Raw genomic sequence first — 19,200 nt, 5'->3', positions numbered from 1 at the left:
TATTCAGTTTTAGTTCTGCTTAAACGAAGGTCTTTAGACTCCAATGTTGACCTCCACAATTCAATTTTTTCCTGGGTTTTTTCTCTCGTTTTATCCACGAGAAGAATATCATCAGCAAAAAGCATACACCAAGGTACATCCTCTTGTAGATTTCCAGTAAGACCATCCATAGCTAAAGCAAAAAGATATGGGCTTAAAGTCGATCCCTGATTTAAAACAAAAAGAATAGGAAAATATTTTGTCAATCCTCCTTCAGTTTGAACACAAGTAACAGCTCTAGTATACATATCTTTAATGACTTGAATATAAGTCATATCAACACATTTCTTCTCGAGAACTCTCCAAAGGATATCTCTTGGAACCTTATCGTAAGCTTTTTCTAAATCAATAAAAATCAAATGTAGATTCTCCTTATTATCTCTGAACTTCTCCATCAAACCTCTCAATAAATGTATAGCTTCCATAGTAGACCTGCCCGGCATAAATCCAAATTGATTATGAGAAATTTTTGTGATGCGTCTTAACCTATGTTCAATTACCCTCTCCCATAATCAACCTATGTTCAATGATTGATTTTAGTAGTTCTTTTAAAATATTTTCTTCTAAATAAATCATGTGTAACAGTCCGCAGTTATATAATCCTATAATAAGTCTTACATCTGCATTTCCATATATATATATATGACTTAAAACTTTCCAGCCGAATGAAAATAAAGCTGTGAATTAATTCGTTCATTATATTATGATGTTTGTTGTCATTCATCGGCTATTTCTTTTATATTCTTTGAAGACTTATTTGACGTATTTTGTAATACCTTCGCATATGAATGTACATTATTAATATTTGGAGAGGCAGGTGTTTCTTTTTCCTTCATAAGTTTGAGATTCCTGAAATCTCGTATTTTTTGTAATTCTATTATAGAAGGTAAATCTTCTTTATGGATTTCTCTATTAAGATAAATTTTTTTTAGTAATTCTATTAGAATGTTATTGTTGTAGACAATTTCACATTCTTATTTTCATATCTGTATTTCAAGTATTTCCAAATAATTGTTCAAGTCTGGCATAAACTTGTCGGCTTCAACAGTTATATCATATATCTTCATATTTTCGGTATTTGAAGTCATACTTATTTACTGCATAAATCATGTATCAGTGTCAACAAGAGCATTTTTCATTCCATCAATATATTCTATATCAAACGTGCATGCAGAAAAACAACTTTATCATCGTATTAGTCTTTTATTAAGTATAGAGTCTATAACTTTTTCTTTAATAAATGAAATTGTTGTTTTACTATTTGTCCTATTCAAGAACATTTCTTTTAAGAAAATTTCTAATTTTTTTAATTATTTTTTTAATTGCTAGTGACTCTTTTTCATTAATATGATATTTTTGTTATGTCATTGAATACGTACCTGAAGTGTATCTACATAAGAGTTCGGTCACCTTCCGTCGAGCTTTTAAAATTGCTCCCCAAGCTAATTTAGAACTATTAGTTTCTATAATTAAATAATCACCATGTATATGTAAATATAGTTTTAAAAGATTTCTAAAATAATATTTAATTTGTTACAAATTTTTTTGATCGTTTTCATCCCAAGACCAGACTATATTTTTGTGTAATTTATTTTGTAATGGAGCTCTTAAATATGCAAGATTTTTAATAAATCCTTCAACATAATTAATACAACTTAAAAAATGTTGTAAATCTTTCTGATTAGTAATCGGTTTAAAATAATCAACTTTTGTTAAAGTATGATCTTGTAATTCAATTGCGTCATTATCTATAGTAAGTCCTAAAAATTCAATAATATTAGTGAGAAAAATAATTTTCTTTTTACTTAGAGCAATACCATGCTTTTGTACTTTCTGAGAGAATAAAGTTAAATGTTTTAAGTGTTGCGCAATAGTCTAACAGAATATTAAAATGTCATCTACATAGAAAAGGCAGAATTGGGATAACTCAGCAAAAATAAGATCCAAACATCGTTGGAATATTTGTGGTGCGTTTTTTAAACCGAAAGGCATAACTTCCATTGGTAGTGACCCTGAGAAGTACTAAAAGCTATAAATTCTCTATTGTTTGGGTGCATTATAATTTTCCAGAAACCATATTTACAATCTAATTTAGAAAACCATTTGATAGTTTTGATATGATTTATTAATACTTCTTTATTTAGTAAGAAATAACCATCAAATTTTGTATTATCATTAAGTTTTTTATAATTGATAACCATACGTGTGTTTCCTCTAACCAATTCGGTATGATTTCGAACTAGAAAAACAGGATTACTATGTGGACTAGTACTTGTTTCAATTAATTTGAGGTTCAATAATTCATGAATCTGAATCTGAAATTCTTTTTTAGCTTTAGTGGAGTACTTCATAGGGCGTACCCTAATAATAAGAGAAAGATTAATTGGTTCAATGCTATAGGTTCATCTTGAATCCAAAACTGTAAAAGATTTTCAGAAAAGGAAGGTATAGACAAAGAGGACGCAAAAGCGCATAGTTTTGTAAATTTAGAAAGTTCTGGAGAAAATGATGTATATGTATGTAAGTGAAGACTGAATATATGAGGAAAAGTGGTTTTGATTAAATGATCAATAGTAGAATCACTACGTTGGTTGCAAAAGATTGAGGCGGAAGAATGAAAGGTAGGCGTGCGGATTAAGGAACAAAGAAGTAGGTTATGTTTAGGTGTAACCAAGTTGATGGATATCGAGGATTGGGTAAATGAGAGGAAGGTTTTGAAGAAGTTATTCCTAAGATTAAATCGGGGTCATCATCGGATAGACACTATAATTTAGGCATTTTAATAATAGCAGATTGAATAATCATTAATTGATTGAACCAATATTCATTTATAGTGCGAAGACCATTAAAGGTTTCAAGCAGTAAAGATTGGGTTTGTAATGGGATATGATCTGAAATTCATATAAGAATAAATAAAAATAATATAACTGTGAATTGTAGCCATAGATTAAATGATCAAGAGTAGAATCACCTCCACCTGAAAATTTTTAAAGCCGACATAGGTAGAGCTACAATAATTCTACCTCAACCTGAAAAAGTTCTTGAAAAACTCAAATTAAGTCCTCAAACAAAATAATAACCAGGACAAAATCATATAAAATAAAAAAATTAAACCTTACATATTTATAAAATTGAAATCAACATTCTTTTTTTTAAACTACCAAATATGTATATTTATATGTGCCACAATTAATCTTTGGGGTTAACTCGTGCACTACTGCAATTCAGCTTTAACTTTATCATAGCGTTGCCTACTCCAGAACTAGGATTTAATTTTGGTAGCCATGAGCCAAGGCATTATACTCCTAAATTTTTCCAGATTAGTTTAGGGAAAGCTCTGATAATCTAAAAAAAGCTTCCTTAAGTTGTTGCGAACCCAGGACAAAGCTTTAAACATTAAATAATAGGACTAGGATTCCATTCTACCTGTCCAAAGTAAAGGCTTCATGATGCCAAAATCATAAGAGCAGATCTAAACTCCCACTCTTAACGATAATTTCATAAGCTTTCTTCTAGAGATATTGCTTAGAGATCTGCTAATGAGTAGAAAGCTTTAAACCTTACTCAGTCCGGCTTACTGTCTCCTACATAGATAGGTAGGATTAACCCTAACTATTATCATAGAGCTATAGCTCCAGGTTGGCAAAATTTCTAAGCTTATGAAGGCCTTCTTTACAAATTATAAATCAGCACACCGCTTCAGCATCTAGTTTTTAGAAGGTTTTATTTCAGAAGATAAGCACATGATTGCCAACAAGAATGTCTTCACAACATGGTTATGGCCCCCAAATAAAAAATAAACTATAACCCATTAAACCCTAAATATCCACAAGGGCTTGATAAATTTAACCAAACCTTCCCCAAACAAGCTCCCGAATCTTTAAAGTTAGCATGTCTTCTGAATGTTTGAGTCAAACAGACCCTTGACCAAGAGCACTCTCCAAGAAGAGGGATAATTAAGTTTGACACATTGCACTCATAGAAGTCCTCAAACTCATTTCTAAATAAACCCTTACCAAACATCAAAGAAAATATGGTTAGATTTTTACCTAAATTATATCAGAGAAAAGAAAAACAATTGATCTCGCATATGAGAGCACGCGACCTTCATTTGTCTCTTTCAAAGCAAGCCTTAGTCCATAAAAAGGCATCCTAAGTCTGGCTTACAAGAGAGGAGTGCAAAATTATTCTTCAATAAAAGTTTCACACATGCCCCAAGACCTTACAATACTGACATCACAACATTTCTAATACCCAAAGCAATCGCATTACATGTACTATTCTAAACCCTAAAGCTAATTTTAAGTTGAAGATATACTAGGATGCCATTTGGTGCGAGAGAAAAGAGGAAAAATGAGAAAAAAATTATCCGCACAGCTAGAAGTTATGAACAAAAGAAGTCATAAATAAGAAATTGGTTTAATTACTTTTACTTATCTCCAGAATCATCATTGAGCTCGAAATAATAATTGATACAGCAAGCCCAACAACAATAGTAGCTTCTAATGTTCCCCATAACTTTATCCATATAAATAAATTTTTTTTTTAGAAGAAGTCCTCCAGGATTAAAAAAAAATTATTTAATTGCTTTACAAAATTTCACAAGGAACATTGACTCAAAATAACACTTCAAAAGCAAGACCAACAGCAATAATAGCTTCTACAGTTTCCCATAACTTGTCCCAATGAATAAAAAAACCAAAAATGAATAAATAGAGTCAGATGCAGGGTGCGGAGAGAAAAAAATAGAAACTTACCTGCTCATCATGAGAAAATTTAAAAGAAGATCCATGATTACCCTGGCCCCTTTGAAAAGCATGGCACACTTCACGTTCCTCTCTCTTCTCCATCTCTTTTTCTTCATCTTCTTCCTCTTTTCTCTTATAACTTGTAACATGATCAACCCTTATTATTCGACCAAGAATCATAGCACCATTCAAGTTATCTACATAAGATGAAGAAATACCAAAAAAAAAAAAAAAGATAATTCTTTAGTGAAAGTACTGTTTCCAATGCACCAATAGAGAATATGGAGAAACAACAAATTCAAGCTGACCAACCAACAGCTAGGACCGTGCTCCTTTGATCTTCATATGCAAGGAAGGCAAAGCCCTTAGATTTTCCTGAGGTTTTATCCCTGACAAGATTGACATCCACAACTTCTCCATACCTAGGAATCAATGTAAATACCAAAATAAATCAATTATGACATGGTTTTAAGGGGAAAAAAATGGAAAAGTGAACAATAATAAATGTAACAAGAAAACCACATTTTAGTTAACTGTTACAGAATAATTCATCATACCACTAGCAAAACAACCACTAATGAATCACACTGAAAATTAAAACGTACGCATTGATCAGCTGATATTCTTAAAAAGACATTGAACAACAAATAAGTCAAAGTAATATAAGAAACCAAAGCATATTTCTCGAAACAAAGATCTTCTCAAGCTTTAATAAATAGCTTGTCCAGAGTATGTTACATCCACAGAAGGGATCAACAAATGACAATCTTGAAAGTGTAGTATGCGGTTTATTTCCTACAAACTTTCAAAACCATGAGTTTTGAAATCAGGATTTAAATGATGAAAAGCACTTGATAAGTGTCTATCCCAATTTTGGGTACTGACTAAGGACTCATTTGATTGGGTTTCCAACCTACTGTGTGGTAGGATAAATTGCTGCAAGGTCGATGAGTACTCTTTGGGCTGTTTGATAGATTTACTATATCCAGCCAAATAGCAAAACACAGTTCCATGGATTTAGCAATTTTCAGATTTAGTAAACTCAATTTTGCCTTCAATTCAGCTTAAATCAGGACTTATCTAAATGCAAGGGATGGATGGATTTATGGACTTAGGGTTTTACTAAATCCAGCTTGCAGACAAAAAGCCCCTTTGGGCTTGAAAAGCTGCATGAATTTTCCTATAACTCAGCTGAAACACAACACAATAGAAATTGTGGACAGCAAAGTAGCTACTTTTCTAACTAACTTTACTGATAAACCAACAACAAACCAAACAAATGAAACCAAAAAGCAAAAAAGATTTAAAGTTACAATACTACTGACTATAACTAAAAGTCCAAACTAATGATGTATTTTCCAAAACATGTAGCATCTTGATTTGTTTTCTTTTTTTGAAATCATAATTTGCCACACATTTACCTAAATAGACCAGCCGCCAAATCTCCAAAGCCTTTCATAATTCATTTCCAGAGACCTCAAGTAACAGGATCTATTTACATATCATCTAAAAATGCATGCTCCTGAAATTTAAATCTTCAACCATACAGTAAAAAAATAAAAAATTTAAAAAAAATTTAAAAAAAAAAATTGAACCATACATTACAATTTTTTTCATAAATTTTAGCATGAATTTCAAAATGCGCTTTATTTGATGAAATAAAACAACAAAAAATAATTGCTACGAGAACATCACATTTTGATCAGGCATTGTTCAGCATGCACCCACCTTCCATTTCCTACTAGCATCTAATAAAAGGACAGTTTTCACTAGGTGTAGAGTAAAATCAAGTGTCCATGGACTTCCCCACAACAATACAACCATTTCCATGGAAGTTCACAACTGATAGCAAAGTGCTAGTGATCAAGTCTCAGAATCCTCAAACAAATGAAAATAATCAATCAAACGCCTTGAATTATGGAAATAGAAGCGAAGCACATTGTTAGTATTCTCTTATTAACAAATAGATGAATTCAGGATAGATGAAATATTTGTAAAGTTGGCCAGTTCGATAAAAAATGTCCTTACTGATAAATGATTACAATGTAATGGACTCAATAGAAATTGATCAAATCTTTTTCAATTTGTTAAGATGGAGATTTTTCTTCAATAACAAAATTAAATTACATACTGACAAAAAGATTTGTAAAGTTGACCAGCTTGATAACAAATGTCGTTATCTGATAAATGATTACAACAAGACGGACTGAATAGATTTTCATCAATCTTTTTTATCTTGTTAAAGTAGAGATTTTTCTACATCAACAAAATTAAATGTCTTCCTGAGAAGTTTTGTTATAAAAATTGATTGATATGTAAAGTTTATAAAATTGGAAAAAATATAAGGTGGCTCGTATGAGGTCTAAGAGAACTATTTGTGATGCTAAAAATTGAGTTTGTAGTGATATTTATAATAGATTGTATATTAAAGAGAATGATATATATATATATATATATATATATATATATATATATATATAAAAACTAGTCAAACAATGATAAAAGAAAAGTAAAGATTTATTCAAGTAACGTGTATTAAAGATGAAAAACAAAAAATATTTTCCTTAGATGAAAATATTCGACATAGGCGGGTGAAAATTTTAATAAATATTTTAATGAAGTTTTTGAATATACGATTAAATTTAGTGATCTACTAATCTTTATATCGTTAATAATAATAATAATTTTTATTTTTACTATCGCATTAGTAAAAAAGGAAGTTTAGGAGGCTTTAGAGAAAATCAATTGTGGAAAATCAATAGAACCTGATGGTATCCCAAAAGAAGTATGAAAGTATTTAGGAGATTTGGGAATTTCTTACCTTACTAAACTTTTAATTTTATTTTAAAAACTAAATAGATGCCTGAGGAGTGGAGGAAGATTGTTATGGTCCCCATTTCTAAGAATAAAGGCAATGCATAAGAGTGCAAATTATAGAAGAATTAAATTGATGTGTCATGCATTAAAATTATAAGAGAGAATAATGGAAAATAGGTTAAGACGTGATATAAAGATTTCTCATAATCATTTTAGATTTATGGAAGCTAAACATTTATTGAGAGAATTGATGAATAAGCATAGAGAAAGTAAGAAGAATCTACATATGACTTTTATTGATTTAGAAAAGCTTACGATAATGTTTTAAGAGAAGTTCTTTGAAGAGTTCTAAAAATGAAAGGTGTTGATATGACTCATAGTCAAGTCATTAAAGATATGTATATTAGATTTGTTACATATGTTCGAACAGAAGAAGGATTGACCAAGTATATTCCTACTTCAGTTGGATTACGTCAGGGACAGACTTTAAGCTCGTATCTTTTGGCTTTAGTTATGGATGCTCTTACTAGACATTTACAAGAGGACGTAACTTGGTGTATGTTTCTCGCTAATGATATCCTTCTTGTGGATAAGGCTAGAGAAAGAGTTCAGAAAACAAATTGAACTATGGAGGTCTACTTTAGAGTCTAAAGACCTTCATTTGAGTAGATATAAAATTGAATACATGGAATTTAATCTTAATAGTAGTAGATATAGTAACAGAATTGTACCAATAGGTGATCAAATCATTATAAGGAGTGAATGTTTTATATATCTCTGGTCTATTTTACAAAGTGATGGTAATATGGATGGGAATGTTACTAGTAAAATTCAAGTTGAATGGTTGAAATGGAGGAATGCCTCGAGACTACCGTGTCATAGAAAAGTATCGCTTAGACTTAAAAAGAAAATTTTATAAGATGCTGGTGAGACCTACAATGCTTTAAGGAAATGAATGAAGACCTATAAAAAAGAAGCATAAAACTAAGTTAAGTGTTGTTGAGATGAGAATGCGTGGGTGTATGGGTGGCTTTACACTCAAAGATAAAATGCGAAACAAATATATCTGTGGTTGGTGTACCTCCAGTAGTGGACAAGTTTAAAGAGTCGTCTTAGATGCTTTAGTCACATTAAATGTCGATCATTTGATGATATGATTAGGAGAGTCGATATTTTGGATTCGATTTATGTTAAAAAAAAGGTAGAGGTAGACCTAAAAAACTGGGCATGTTGGATAAAAGATTGATCTTAACTTATTAAAATTAAATAAAATATGACACACAAGACACAATGGAGAAAAAGGGTTCATGTAGTCAACACCACAGTGGGAATGGCTTGTTGTTGTTGTTTTGAACAAAATTACAGACAGAAGTCATATATTTTATAATATATTTCCATGGATACAAGCAAGAGAGAGCATACAAAAATATTGAAATATTATTTGTGCGCACTAGCCTATAAATTGGTGTTACTAAAAGCGTGCTTTAGAAGCCACGGAACAAAGGGATGCAAAGATTTAACTCTACAAGGACTTACATGCAAAGCATGAACTGCCAGGAAAGCACAAGCACAAGACATAGTTTGTCACCATGAGATAGCATTGCACGCTCAATTTCAACTTGGAACAAAATTGTACTTCATTGTAGCATTTGCCGCAATAAGTAAGCCAAAAATGATTGCTTTTCCTCATTGATTTTCTTGTAGCACTAAGTTGCCAATTGTTGCTTTTTTTCCTCCTACTAGAGTTTGTTACTTCATGGTTGTTCTCCACTGCACATCCTCTTGCCTGTTATTTTCTCATGTACTTCAACACTAGCAGTAGCAGCTCCTCAAAACTGCTTCTCGGTGTATCATTTGTACACTTCTCAATGTTTTATCTTCACTCTCTTTCTTCATTTTACATGTACCTCTTAGTATCTTACAAATCTCGTAATCTCGGAAGTATTCATAATCTTTTCGCACACTTGCATTACTTCCTTCCTTAATCTTCGACATTTTTAGCTTTTAAATCATTGGAAATTGTAATTGCTAAATGTATCATTATCTTTGCTAAAAATTATTATAAAATTTAGTTCAATTTTGATTAATTAAATGGCAATTATATGTGAATAACACATTTAAATAAGGCATAAAATTCATGAGCATTGTAATTATGTTTGCTTTGTGTTTTGTGTATTGAGATAGAAAAGAATCATTGTGTGCCACACTATTATATTTTCTTTGAAAACATAAATTAAAAAATTTCTTACAACAGCCAAAAATTTCTAAAATGGAGGAATGCTTCAAGCCTTTTGTGTGATAGAAAAGTACCTCTTAAACTGAAAGGAAAATTTTATAAGACAGTGGTGAGACCTGCAATGCTTTATGGCGTTGAATGTTGGCCTTTAAAAGAGAAGCATAATACTATGTTAAGTGTTGTCGAGATGAGGATGATTAGGTGAATGAGTGGTTTTACACTTAGAGACAAAATGCGAAATGAATATATCTGTGATAGGGTTGGTGTAGCTCCTGTGATGGACAATATTAGAGAAAGTCATCTTAGATGGTTTGGTCACATTAAGCGTCGACCATCTGATGATCCGATTAGGAGAGCAGATGTTCTTGATTTGACTTGTGTTAAGAAATGCAGAGGTAGACCTAGGAAGGCTTGGGTTATTGTATAAAAATGATCTTAATTTATTAGAACTAAATGAAAATATGACACTAAATATGATGCAATGGAAAAAAAGGATTCATATAGCCGACCCTACGTAGTGGGATTAAAGCTTTGTTATAGATGCCATAAAAGTATTAAATCAAATTTGTTGTGACATTCATGAACAATTGAGACTACTAAATTGATTTCTATAGGTAGATCATTGGAGATGAGATCATTTTACTGATTTGTATGGAAAATCTACAAAACTATTTTTTCAATAAGACCTCCTAGTTGGATAAAAGCATCAGGCTAACGAATTATAAGGTAATAAAATATACAGTGCACCAAAAAAGCAATTTATGATGATTTCATGCAGAAGTAAGAATCAAGCATAATAAGGGTTTTGCATATATTGATTTATCATATAAAACAGTTCTTATAAAATTGAGAAAAAAGGGTAATGGATAATTTACTGAGCAAAGACTGCAAGAAGATCCCCTTCCGTGAGATCATATGAGACACCGCCGATAAATATGTAGGCAGAGTCCTTGAACTTGGCATTCCAGGACGCTTCCTCTGATATACCAAGCGTTGCCTCAGTGGAATTAATCTTCTGGATGCGCTTAACCAAAGTCAGAGGATTCATCTTTTGCAACCCAGTTTGTCAACTTGACTTGGGTTATAATGCCCCTCTTTTTAATCACAAGCTACACATACATATTTTATCAATAGTTGACAAGTTTGACGCAGAAAAACAGGAGAGAGAAACCAAAAAAATATCAAACAGCAACAAAATCATTCAAACCGTTAAAACAATACTGAGAGAGAAGATAAACAAACAAAAACTGAAAAATCTTCAGATTTTTTCTATCTGTCCATACTAAAAATCTCAGTTAAAGGGGATCTAAATCGTAACAAACAGACAAAATGATAAATTCATATCTTCCGTAATCTTAAATCCCGGCTCTCCTCCGTTCTCAGTTAAATCCTGGCGAGATTTAACTGAAATCCATAAGGGGCTCTGGTAAGAGGTAACGGATTTAGGGCAGGATTTAACCTGGATTTGACCTTAATCCTGCCAGACGGTCAGTTTGGACAAAATAAAGCCGCGGATTTAAATCCGGATTTTACTGATTTCGACCGTAAGTTCGGGATTTACAAAATCCCGTGAATCGGCGAATTTAGTAAATCCGGTACCGGCGATTCGTGCGAAAAAGAGGATATTGAGTTACCTTCCTCCATCTGCCTCCATGCTTTCGGCAGGGACGGTGCGGAAGGAGAAGAAAGATGGCAGTTTGGGGTCTCTGTAAGCCTCGATCCCGCCGTTGCCTTCCCAGTTAGCTCTAATTGCGACTGTATCGCGAGGGTTCGGTGAGGAAGGCGGTGTTTTGGGCTAAACCGGGAGAAGGGAAGCGATGTAGGCGAGGGTGTTTGGACAAACTTACAAACACATCGTATCCCCACCGGTGTGACACGTGGAAATGCACCCCACACTTAAAAAAATTAAATTTAATTTTTTTTAATGCGCAACCAAGCTTGAGTCCGACTCGAAGCACCTAAAAATTAAATCGCGCGTCTCACCAAAACGTCAGATATTAGAAAGCTAAACGTCGCCCGAGCGTAGAGCACATTTATTCGACAATCGTTTAGGGTTTTGGATTCAGAAAAGCTTAGGGTTTTCTGTTATTGTTCACCGATCGAAGTAAAATCGCGATTTATGCTTACCAAGATGGAATCCGAGCCCATACAGACGAAAACCGAAAAAAAAGCCCTGTGAGAATGGAGACCGAAGAGTCGTTGATAATGGAGAATGAAGAGGATTCGACAATGGAGGTTGATAAACGCAAGAAAAATGAAACGAAATAGCATAAGAAGAAGAAAATTCAAGAGGGTTCATCTAGGTAAATTTTATTTTGCTAGTTCTACTTTCATTAACAAGACTGTTAACAGAGTGTAGAGATTCATCCATATTGTATTGAAGTAATATTTTAGTAGTATTTGAGTAACAAATCACTCGGGTATTAAGGTTAGAGTGACTATTTTTTAGTAATATTTTAGTAGTATTTTAGTAGTATTTTAGCTCTGACTTACTGTTGAGTAACAAATCACAAGTTCACCTAATATTACCATAATAATACTAGAATAACACCGGAATAAAACCTGAATTTTAATAATAATATCAAACTAACATTACTTAACACTACCGAAATATTACCTCAATATTACCTAAATAATATCAAACTAACACTAGTTAACACTACCTAAATATTACCGAAATATTACCCAAGTAATATCTTCAGAAGATTGAATAAAATCTGAATTTCATTTGTACAACTGAAATAATACTATGGTAATACATAAATAATACAATCGAAATAATACTAGAATAATACCATAATAATACCTAAATAATACTATAATAATTATAATTATAATACATGTTTTTTCTTTAATAATAACAACTAACACCAAATAACACAACGGAAATAATACTATAATATCACCTAAATAATTCTTTAAAGAATACTTGAGTTACTTGAGTGATATACTTGAGTGATAACATAATAATGCTTAAATATTACTAGAATAATCCTAAAATAAAATCTGTCTACCTAACTCTCTTTCACTAAACACCTTAACAAAGAGTAAATAACTCTGAAATATAAACGTAAGAATGAATATATGACCCCTAATATTTTTTGCATTATTTTGTTTTATGTAGGTTTGTGAACCCAAGGTCCATGAGCTGTAGATGTCGGTCGTCCGTAGTGAGAGATGTGTTTGATGAAGTCAGACCTGTCATACTCAAGTCATCGGGAATATATATATGTATGTATGTAAGTATGTATGTAGGAAATTAAATAAGACAGGAAAGACCAGAATAGGTTAAGGTGTAGCTAACAAACCTCAAACCATGACTCATTGTGTCCCGAAAGATCTTAGCAGATGATTTCCTAGAACAAAAATATAATAAGTTCAATTGTCCTATAAAATATCCATGAGATCTTAAAATGTTCGGGACACGACCATGAATACCTTTTAAAAACCCTTGAAACTTTTCAAGTTCATTTTGAACTTATTATATTGTTTCATTAATTTTCTCAAAATTGAATTATCATATTATTAAGTGAACCTTGATATTTCAACTATCCCAAGAAATGAAGGAAATTAGATAGTCACTTAACATTTCGTTTGACGGTTATATGAATGAGTACGCTAAAGGGCAAGTACAAAGTCATTTAGGATTTTAATGCCCAGAGTTAAAGTAGGGCCTAAAGTGTTTGAAAGTGTTTATCAATTATTTAAGTCCACCTTTTCTTATCCCAATTAAGACAAATCTTACTTATTAAACCTAGTTCACTATTAAGTGATACACAAAAATAATATATTATTTTAAGTACCCTTTCTATACCTATTTTTAGTGATATTGCACTTTAAAGAAATGTATTTTTGTATTTTTGTTGCAGGTATACCATTTTTAGGAATTTGGAGCAAAAATGGCAAAAGGAGCAAAATTTAGAGCAAAAAACAACCAATTTTGGGGTTGGGCGCATGATGCGCCAAAATCCAGAGCGCTAACACATGATGTGCCAAATGCGACTTTTTCAAATTAAGGCATTTTTTAGACAAATTTGCGCAAATTTTCAAAGGGACATTTATTCTAAACACCTCATGGAGTGATTCAATGCATTCAGACACTTTGGAAGGTTCTAATATGAAGCGATTTGACTCTTGGATCAAATAGACATATCTTTTGAATTCAAAGGTTTAACTTTTAAATTTTAGAGGGAAATTGATACTCCTTCAGAGGAGACAGCCAAAAATAAAAGAGAGTTTGAGAAGAACTTCAAGGGGGCGAAAAAAAAGGCAAAAAAGAGAGGTGGCATGAGAACCAATAGGGAGTGATAGAGAGAGAAATTCAAGGGTTTGGAGATTATCTTCTAGGGTAGTAAGAGGAGAGGGAAGGTGAAAGATTTCTTCTTCATTACACTTCTAAGAGAGAATTGAGGTGCTTGTAAATAGAGAAAGGCTTGGAGAGAACTTCTAGGGATTTTCTTAGGAAGGATTGTGAGATAAGTTGTAATTTTCATTTCTTTTGTTTGTAAACTTGTTTTTTATATATAAATTCCATGTTTTATCATATCATTCTCATGAATTCTGAGTAGTCTTCTTTATCCTTCTCCCTACTTTGAAGAAATGTTTTTGTGAAGAATTGATTTTATTTTCTACGATTTTAAATATCAATAATTTGTGATGATTTGAACTCTGATCTTCATTTACTTTTTAATTTGGCTAATTGAATTGTTAAAATGTGTTGAGAAACATATGTTCTAAAAAGAGGATAAGATTTCTACAACAAAAGGAGAATCACATTTGATTTCATGTGAGAATATGTTATCCATAGGATTGGGTGCAAATAAATAAGGAAATATACTTCGTTGGATGTAAAATTGAAATATTTTAAGGTGACAGATTAGAGTCCCCAATTTGGTTATGTTAGTTAAAAACTAATCAGAGCATGTTAGTTCTCAGGTGAGGGAGTAGCGGAAGCTCTAGAGTGATAATCGGTATCTGTTGGTGCCTGAAAAATCTCTCCAACTAACTACCCAATTTTAGAACTTTCAAAACTTTCCCAATACTTTCAAGACCCCACCTACTTATCCTTTTTATTTTAGTTTTATTTTGAGAGTGTTGTAAAAGAGAAAAGATTCAAAGGAACTTCAAGAGTTTGGTAGAGGACTTGAGATAAGTTTTTATCATTTGTTTTAAACTACTTTTGGTTTTAATTGAGACTTGTTGTGGATTTGACAATGATTTCTACTTTTAAACTAAAGTGTGGTTTTGTTTTCTCCATGGATTCTGAGTAGTTTTCTTTGTCTTTCTTCTTAAAACGATAAGTAATACATATAAGAATTCTGTTCTGGAAGTATGCATATTGTGTTGTGCCAAATATAAGCAATAATATTCTTTACCCTTACTAGAGATGCTATAAAGAACATTAACTAATTTAAAGTTTGAATAGTTCTGAAGACCGGATAGACAGCGAAGATACAAGCTCTCAATTAAGAGTTCCCTCGATTGCCTCCACCTCAGGGCTAACATCTAGTATCAGAACCTAAAACAATAAACCAAGTTGGGGGCTTTAACCTGTCACTTTAAAGTCCTCTAACTCTACACCCTTCAATGAATATTTCCCTATTTATTTGCACTCAATCATATGAACTACATTCTCATTCATACAACCTCATGTGATTCTTTCTAATTGTTGACTGAGACAATACCAGCCCGACTCTTACATGTTCTCACAACAAATTTTAACATCTGGATTGGCCAAATCAAGAAGTAAATGAAGTACATGGATTTAAATCATCACAACTTCTTCCAATATTAAAGATCAATACTCTCCACAACTTCCATCCAACACTTAATTACTTATCATTTTAAGAAGAAAGATAAAGAAAGCTACTTTGAATCCATGGAGAAAACAAAACTACACTTTAGTTTAAAAGTATAAATAATTATTAAACCAACAACAAGTCTCAATTAAAATCAAAAGTAGTCTAAAACAAAAGATAAAAACTTATCTCAAGTCTTCCACCAAACTTTTGAAGTTCCTTTAAATCTCTTTTCTTTTACAGCACTCTCAATATAAAACTAAAATAAAAGGGATAAATATGTGATGTCTGAAAATCACTCCAACTAACTACCCAATTTTAGAACTTTCAAAGCTTTCCCAGTACTTTCAGGACCCCCTTCAAAGTCTCAATCTTCCTTCTTTTATAATTCTCCAAAAGGTGCCTTGGTATCTTTTCAAAATGTGCTTGATTCTATGTATTTCCCCAAGAGATGCATCCTTTCATAATAATTTTCGTCCATGGTGGTTGTAACCACCTATTAAGCCAATAAGTGCCTCAAAAACTTCTTTAAAATTTGCAAAAATTGAATTTACTCATCCAATAACTGCCACTGGCGCTTAAGCATGGGGCCTTTGGCGCTTAGGCGCGACATTCTCTATTTAAATGACACTTAAGTGCCGGATTTAGCGCTTGGGCGCCAAAACACTTTTGCACATTTTTCACCTATTTGCTCCAAATTTGATCCTTTTTCACTACTTTAAGCATTTTTCACTTTTTTACCTGTACCTGAAAGAAAAACACAAAAATACCTTCCATTACAGCGCAATATCTCAATAATAGGTATAAAAATGTGTCTAAAAATACTATATATTTTAGGCGTATCAAAATCTCCCAAACTTAAAATGTTATTTGTCCTCAAGTGACACTTCAATCTTTAAAAGCTAAATATGTATGATATGTATATGAGTTTCTTTAGGAGTTACTAAAATTTAGATTTAGAAATATAGTAGTCCAATTTAGAAAAAATATTCAATAAATGAGACCAACTAAAAGTTTATAAATTTTTATTGTTAAGAAAGATGAAAATATGAGTTCCTATCTAATTCAAAAATATTGCAAGTCTTCCAAATTTAGAATTTAGTTCTTTTATTGACTTCACTTAAAATTTTTTATTAAGAACAATTTTACTTACTATATTATATCTATAAGCTTAAGATTTTCTCAAGTCTTATACTTTAAAAAGAATAAATGTAGAACCAATTTTTTATTAGGCACTATTCCTCAAGCTTCTCCTCCCTCACTTCTTCTTCTTCTTCTTCTTCTTCTTCTTCTTCTTCTTCTTCTTCTTCTTCTTCTTCTTCTTCTTCTTCTTCTTCTTCTTCTTCTTCTTCTTCTTCTTCTTTTCTTTCTCTTTTTCTTTTCTTTTTCTTTTTCTTTTCCTTTTCTTTTTTTAGGTAAGGATTACTATATCGTAATAAGCCTTTAATAATTTTGAATTCTACTTTTCCTTTCCTAAAGCAAAGCCTTGATACAAAAATTTTACTTATAAATATAATAATAGCTTTGAAAATTATTTTTAATAAGAGAAATTTAAGTATTAAAAATAAAAGTCAAAATCTCTAAAATTTTCAAAAATACAATGTTTCTTACTAAAGATAGTTACTTATATTAATCATTTTCTACACTAAAAACTTTTTACTTAAAGTTTTTCTTCATTACCAAAAATTTCAACTAAATTCTCTTGCTCATTTCTAAAATCAAATTTTACTTCCCTAATGTAACTTCATATACACGATCAATTTTTCTTTTCAAGTCAAATTCACTTGTAGTTCATTTGAGAACAAATAAAATTAATGTTTTAAAAATCTTTTTCAAATTAAAATAACTGCTAACATGAATTTTTATACCCAATTTTTATACCCTAATGATAAGTATAAAACTAAAACAGGAGTAAAATTAATTTTTATCAAATTTTCTAATATTTTCATTTTAATTCAACATGCAGAGATTCAATAGACATCTAAACAGTGGGCATATACATAAAAGCAAACTAACACACTAACTTGACTTCACAATCTCAACATAAAAACAAACTCACAAACATGATAAAAGAAAACTACAGGGTAGCAGTTTCTGAAATTTAATATTTAAGACTAGCAAGATTTTCATTTTTTTAAAAGACATAGAATTAAGTTAAGTTCTAAACTAACTAAATCACAAGACTCACAACAGTTACTATCCTAGAATTTTAAAACAAACTACTAACTAATACAAACATCACAACAATAATAAAATACAAAAGTCCAAAACACAATACAGAATACATATCATCAAAAAGATGCAAATGTAGCAGTACCACACCACATAGTCCACAACATAAAGATAAACAACACATCACAAATCTCAATTCCAAAACACATAGTCTAACACATATTACAAACATAAAAATCTCTCATCTTCTGAAACACAAATCCTCATCTTTTGAATCACCGCTATACCACTTTTTTGTAGGCTCATAATCATGATATCGCGGATATGGAGGAAATTGCACTCATGGGTCACCCTAAGTTAGGTTCTCCAGAGATGAGTGAAATTTCTCTTCATAATCACTTTTTCTCCTATTATACCTATCAGTATGCTTTGCAAAATGCTCTAAATTTTTTATTCTATCAGCGGTAAAATTAATATTAACCATCATCCTCTATAATAATTTATCTTGGGTTTCAGTAGACTCAACTCTAGATGTAGAAGAATGTGAGGTAGATGGTCTAGATGTAGAAGAAACAGACGTAGAAGCAGCAGACGTCTCCATTCCATAACTCCTAGAAAATCCTCTTCTCTTTCCACAACTCCTAGAAAATCTTTCTCTCCAAACAAAAATAGAATGCTTAGAATAAGTCTTCACATTCACCTTAGTGATGGGCTTTAGAGGTAACAACACTTCCTCCCAGCTATCATATTTAACTCCAGCCTGCTCACACAAAGAAAAGATTAAGGAAGCAAAACCCAGACCTGCAGTAGTGACGATAGTGGCAGAACTGATGATAGTCTGATCAATCAAAGCTCTTATGCTGATGAAATGTTGATGAGCTTCCCTTCCTGGATATAATAATTTAACATCACTCTCTCTCTGGTCACTTCACTAAGTTGATTTGTTGGCAGCAGACGAGCAAAAATGAAATAGTGTCAGGCCTTTGAAGGTGCACATTACTTTCAAGTTGAGAAGTTGACGCTCCTCAGTGATCATCCAAAGTCCTCTTCCAACAGTCAAGTAAGAAATAATCTTGTCTAACTCCGCTTCAGTAGGACTATAATTTGCATAAAAACATAACATATCAAGTGGAAGATGATAAAACAAGTTGATTACCTCAAGTGAAAAAGGTACCAACTTTCCTCGAACCATGGCACTATTGTCTTCGACCCAGGGAGGTTTGCATAGAACTCCCTAATGTTGACCTCATTTTTGGTTGAGATCTAGAAAACTTCTTTAGTAGCCTAGGTCTAGCCATAAGACTTTCCTATTGACTAGTCTTAGAAAATTAGAAGAGGTACCCCACCATTAGAAATTCAAAACTCTTCTTTTTTACTCAACTTGAAATTC

At 31.8% G+C, this 19,200-nt stretch overlaps 1 protein-coding gene across 2 annotated transcripts in view; it reads right to left on the bottom strand.

The window, feature by feature from the left end:
* Positions 1 to 11,676, bottom strand: part of LOC110033138 (zinc finger CCCH domain-containing protein 25) — a 38,260-nt gene extending 26,584 nt beyond the window's left edge. Inside the window, exons 1-4 of one of the 2 annotated variants that reach the window (XM_020737024.1) lie at positions 11,475 to 11,676; positions 10,716 to 10,949; positions 5,100 to 5,209; positions 4,797 to 4,984 (exon numbers count right to left, since the gene is read on the bottom strand). In XM_020737024.1, the coding sequence (XP_020592683.1) occupies positions 4,797 to 4,984; positions 5,100 to 5,209; positions 10,716 to 10,888 (471 nt within the window). In that variant the 5' untranslated portion in view covers positions 10,889 to 10,949; positions 11,475 to 11,676. The remainder of the gene's footprint in view (positions 1 to 4,796; positions 4,985 to 5,099; positions 5,210 to 10,715; positions 10,950 to 11,474) is intronic. The other variant, XM_020737025.1, reaches the window with a different exon arrangement.
* Between the last annotated feature and the right edge of the window lie 7,524 nt (positions 11,677 to 19,200).

This window comes from Phalaenopsis equestris, unplaced genomic scaffold, assembly GCF_001263595.1.
Source record: "Phalaenopsis equestris unplaced genomic scaffold, ASM126359v1 Scaffold001096, whole genome shotgun sequence".
NCBI lineage: Eukaryota > Viridiplantae > Streptophyta > Magnoliopsida > Asparagales > Orchidaceae > Phalaenopsis > Phalaenopsis equestris.
This window is presented reverse-complemented; position numbering and strand designations above follow the sequence as displayed.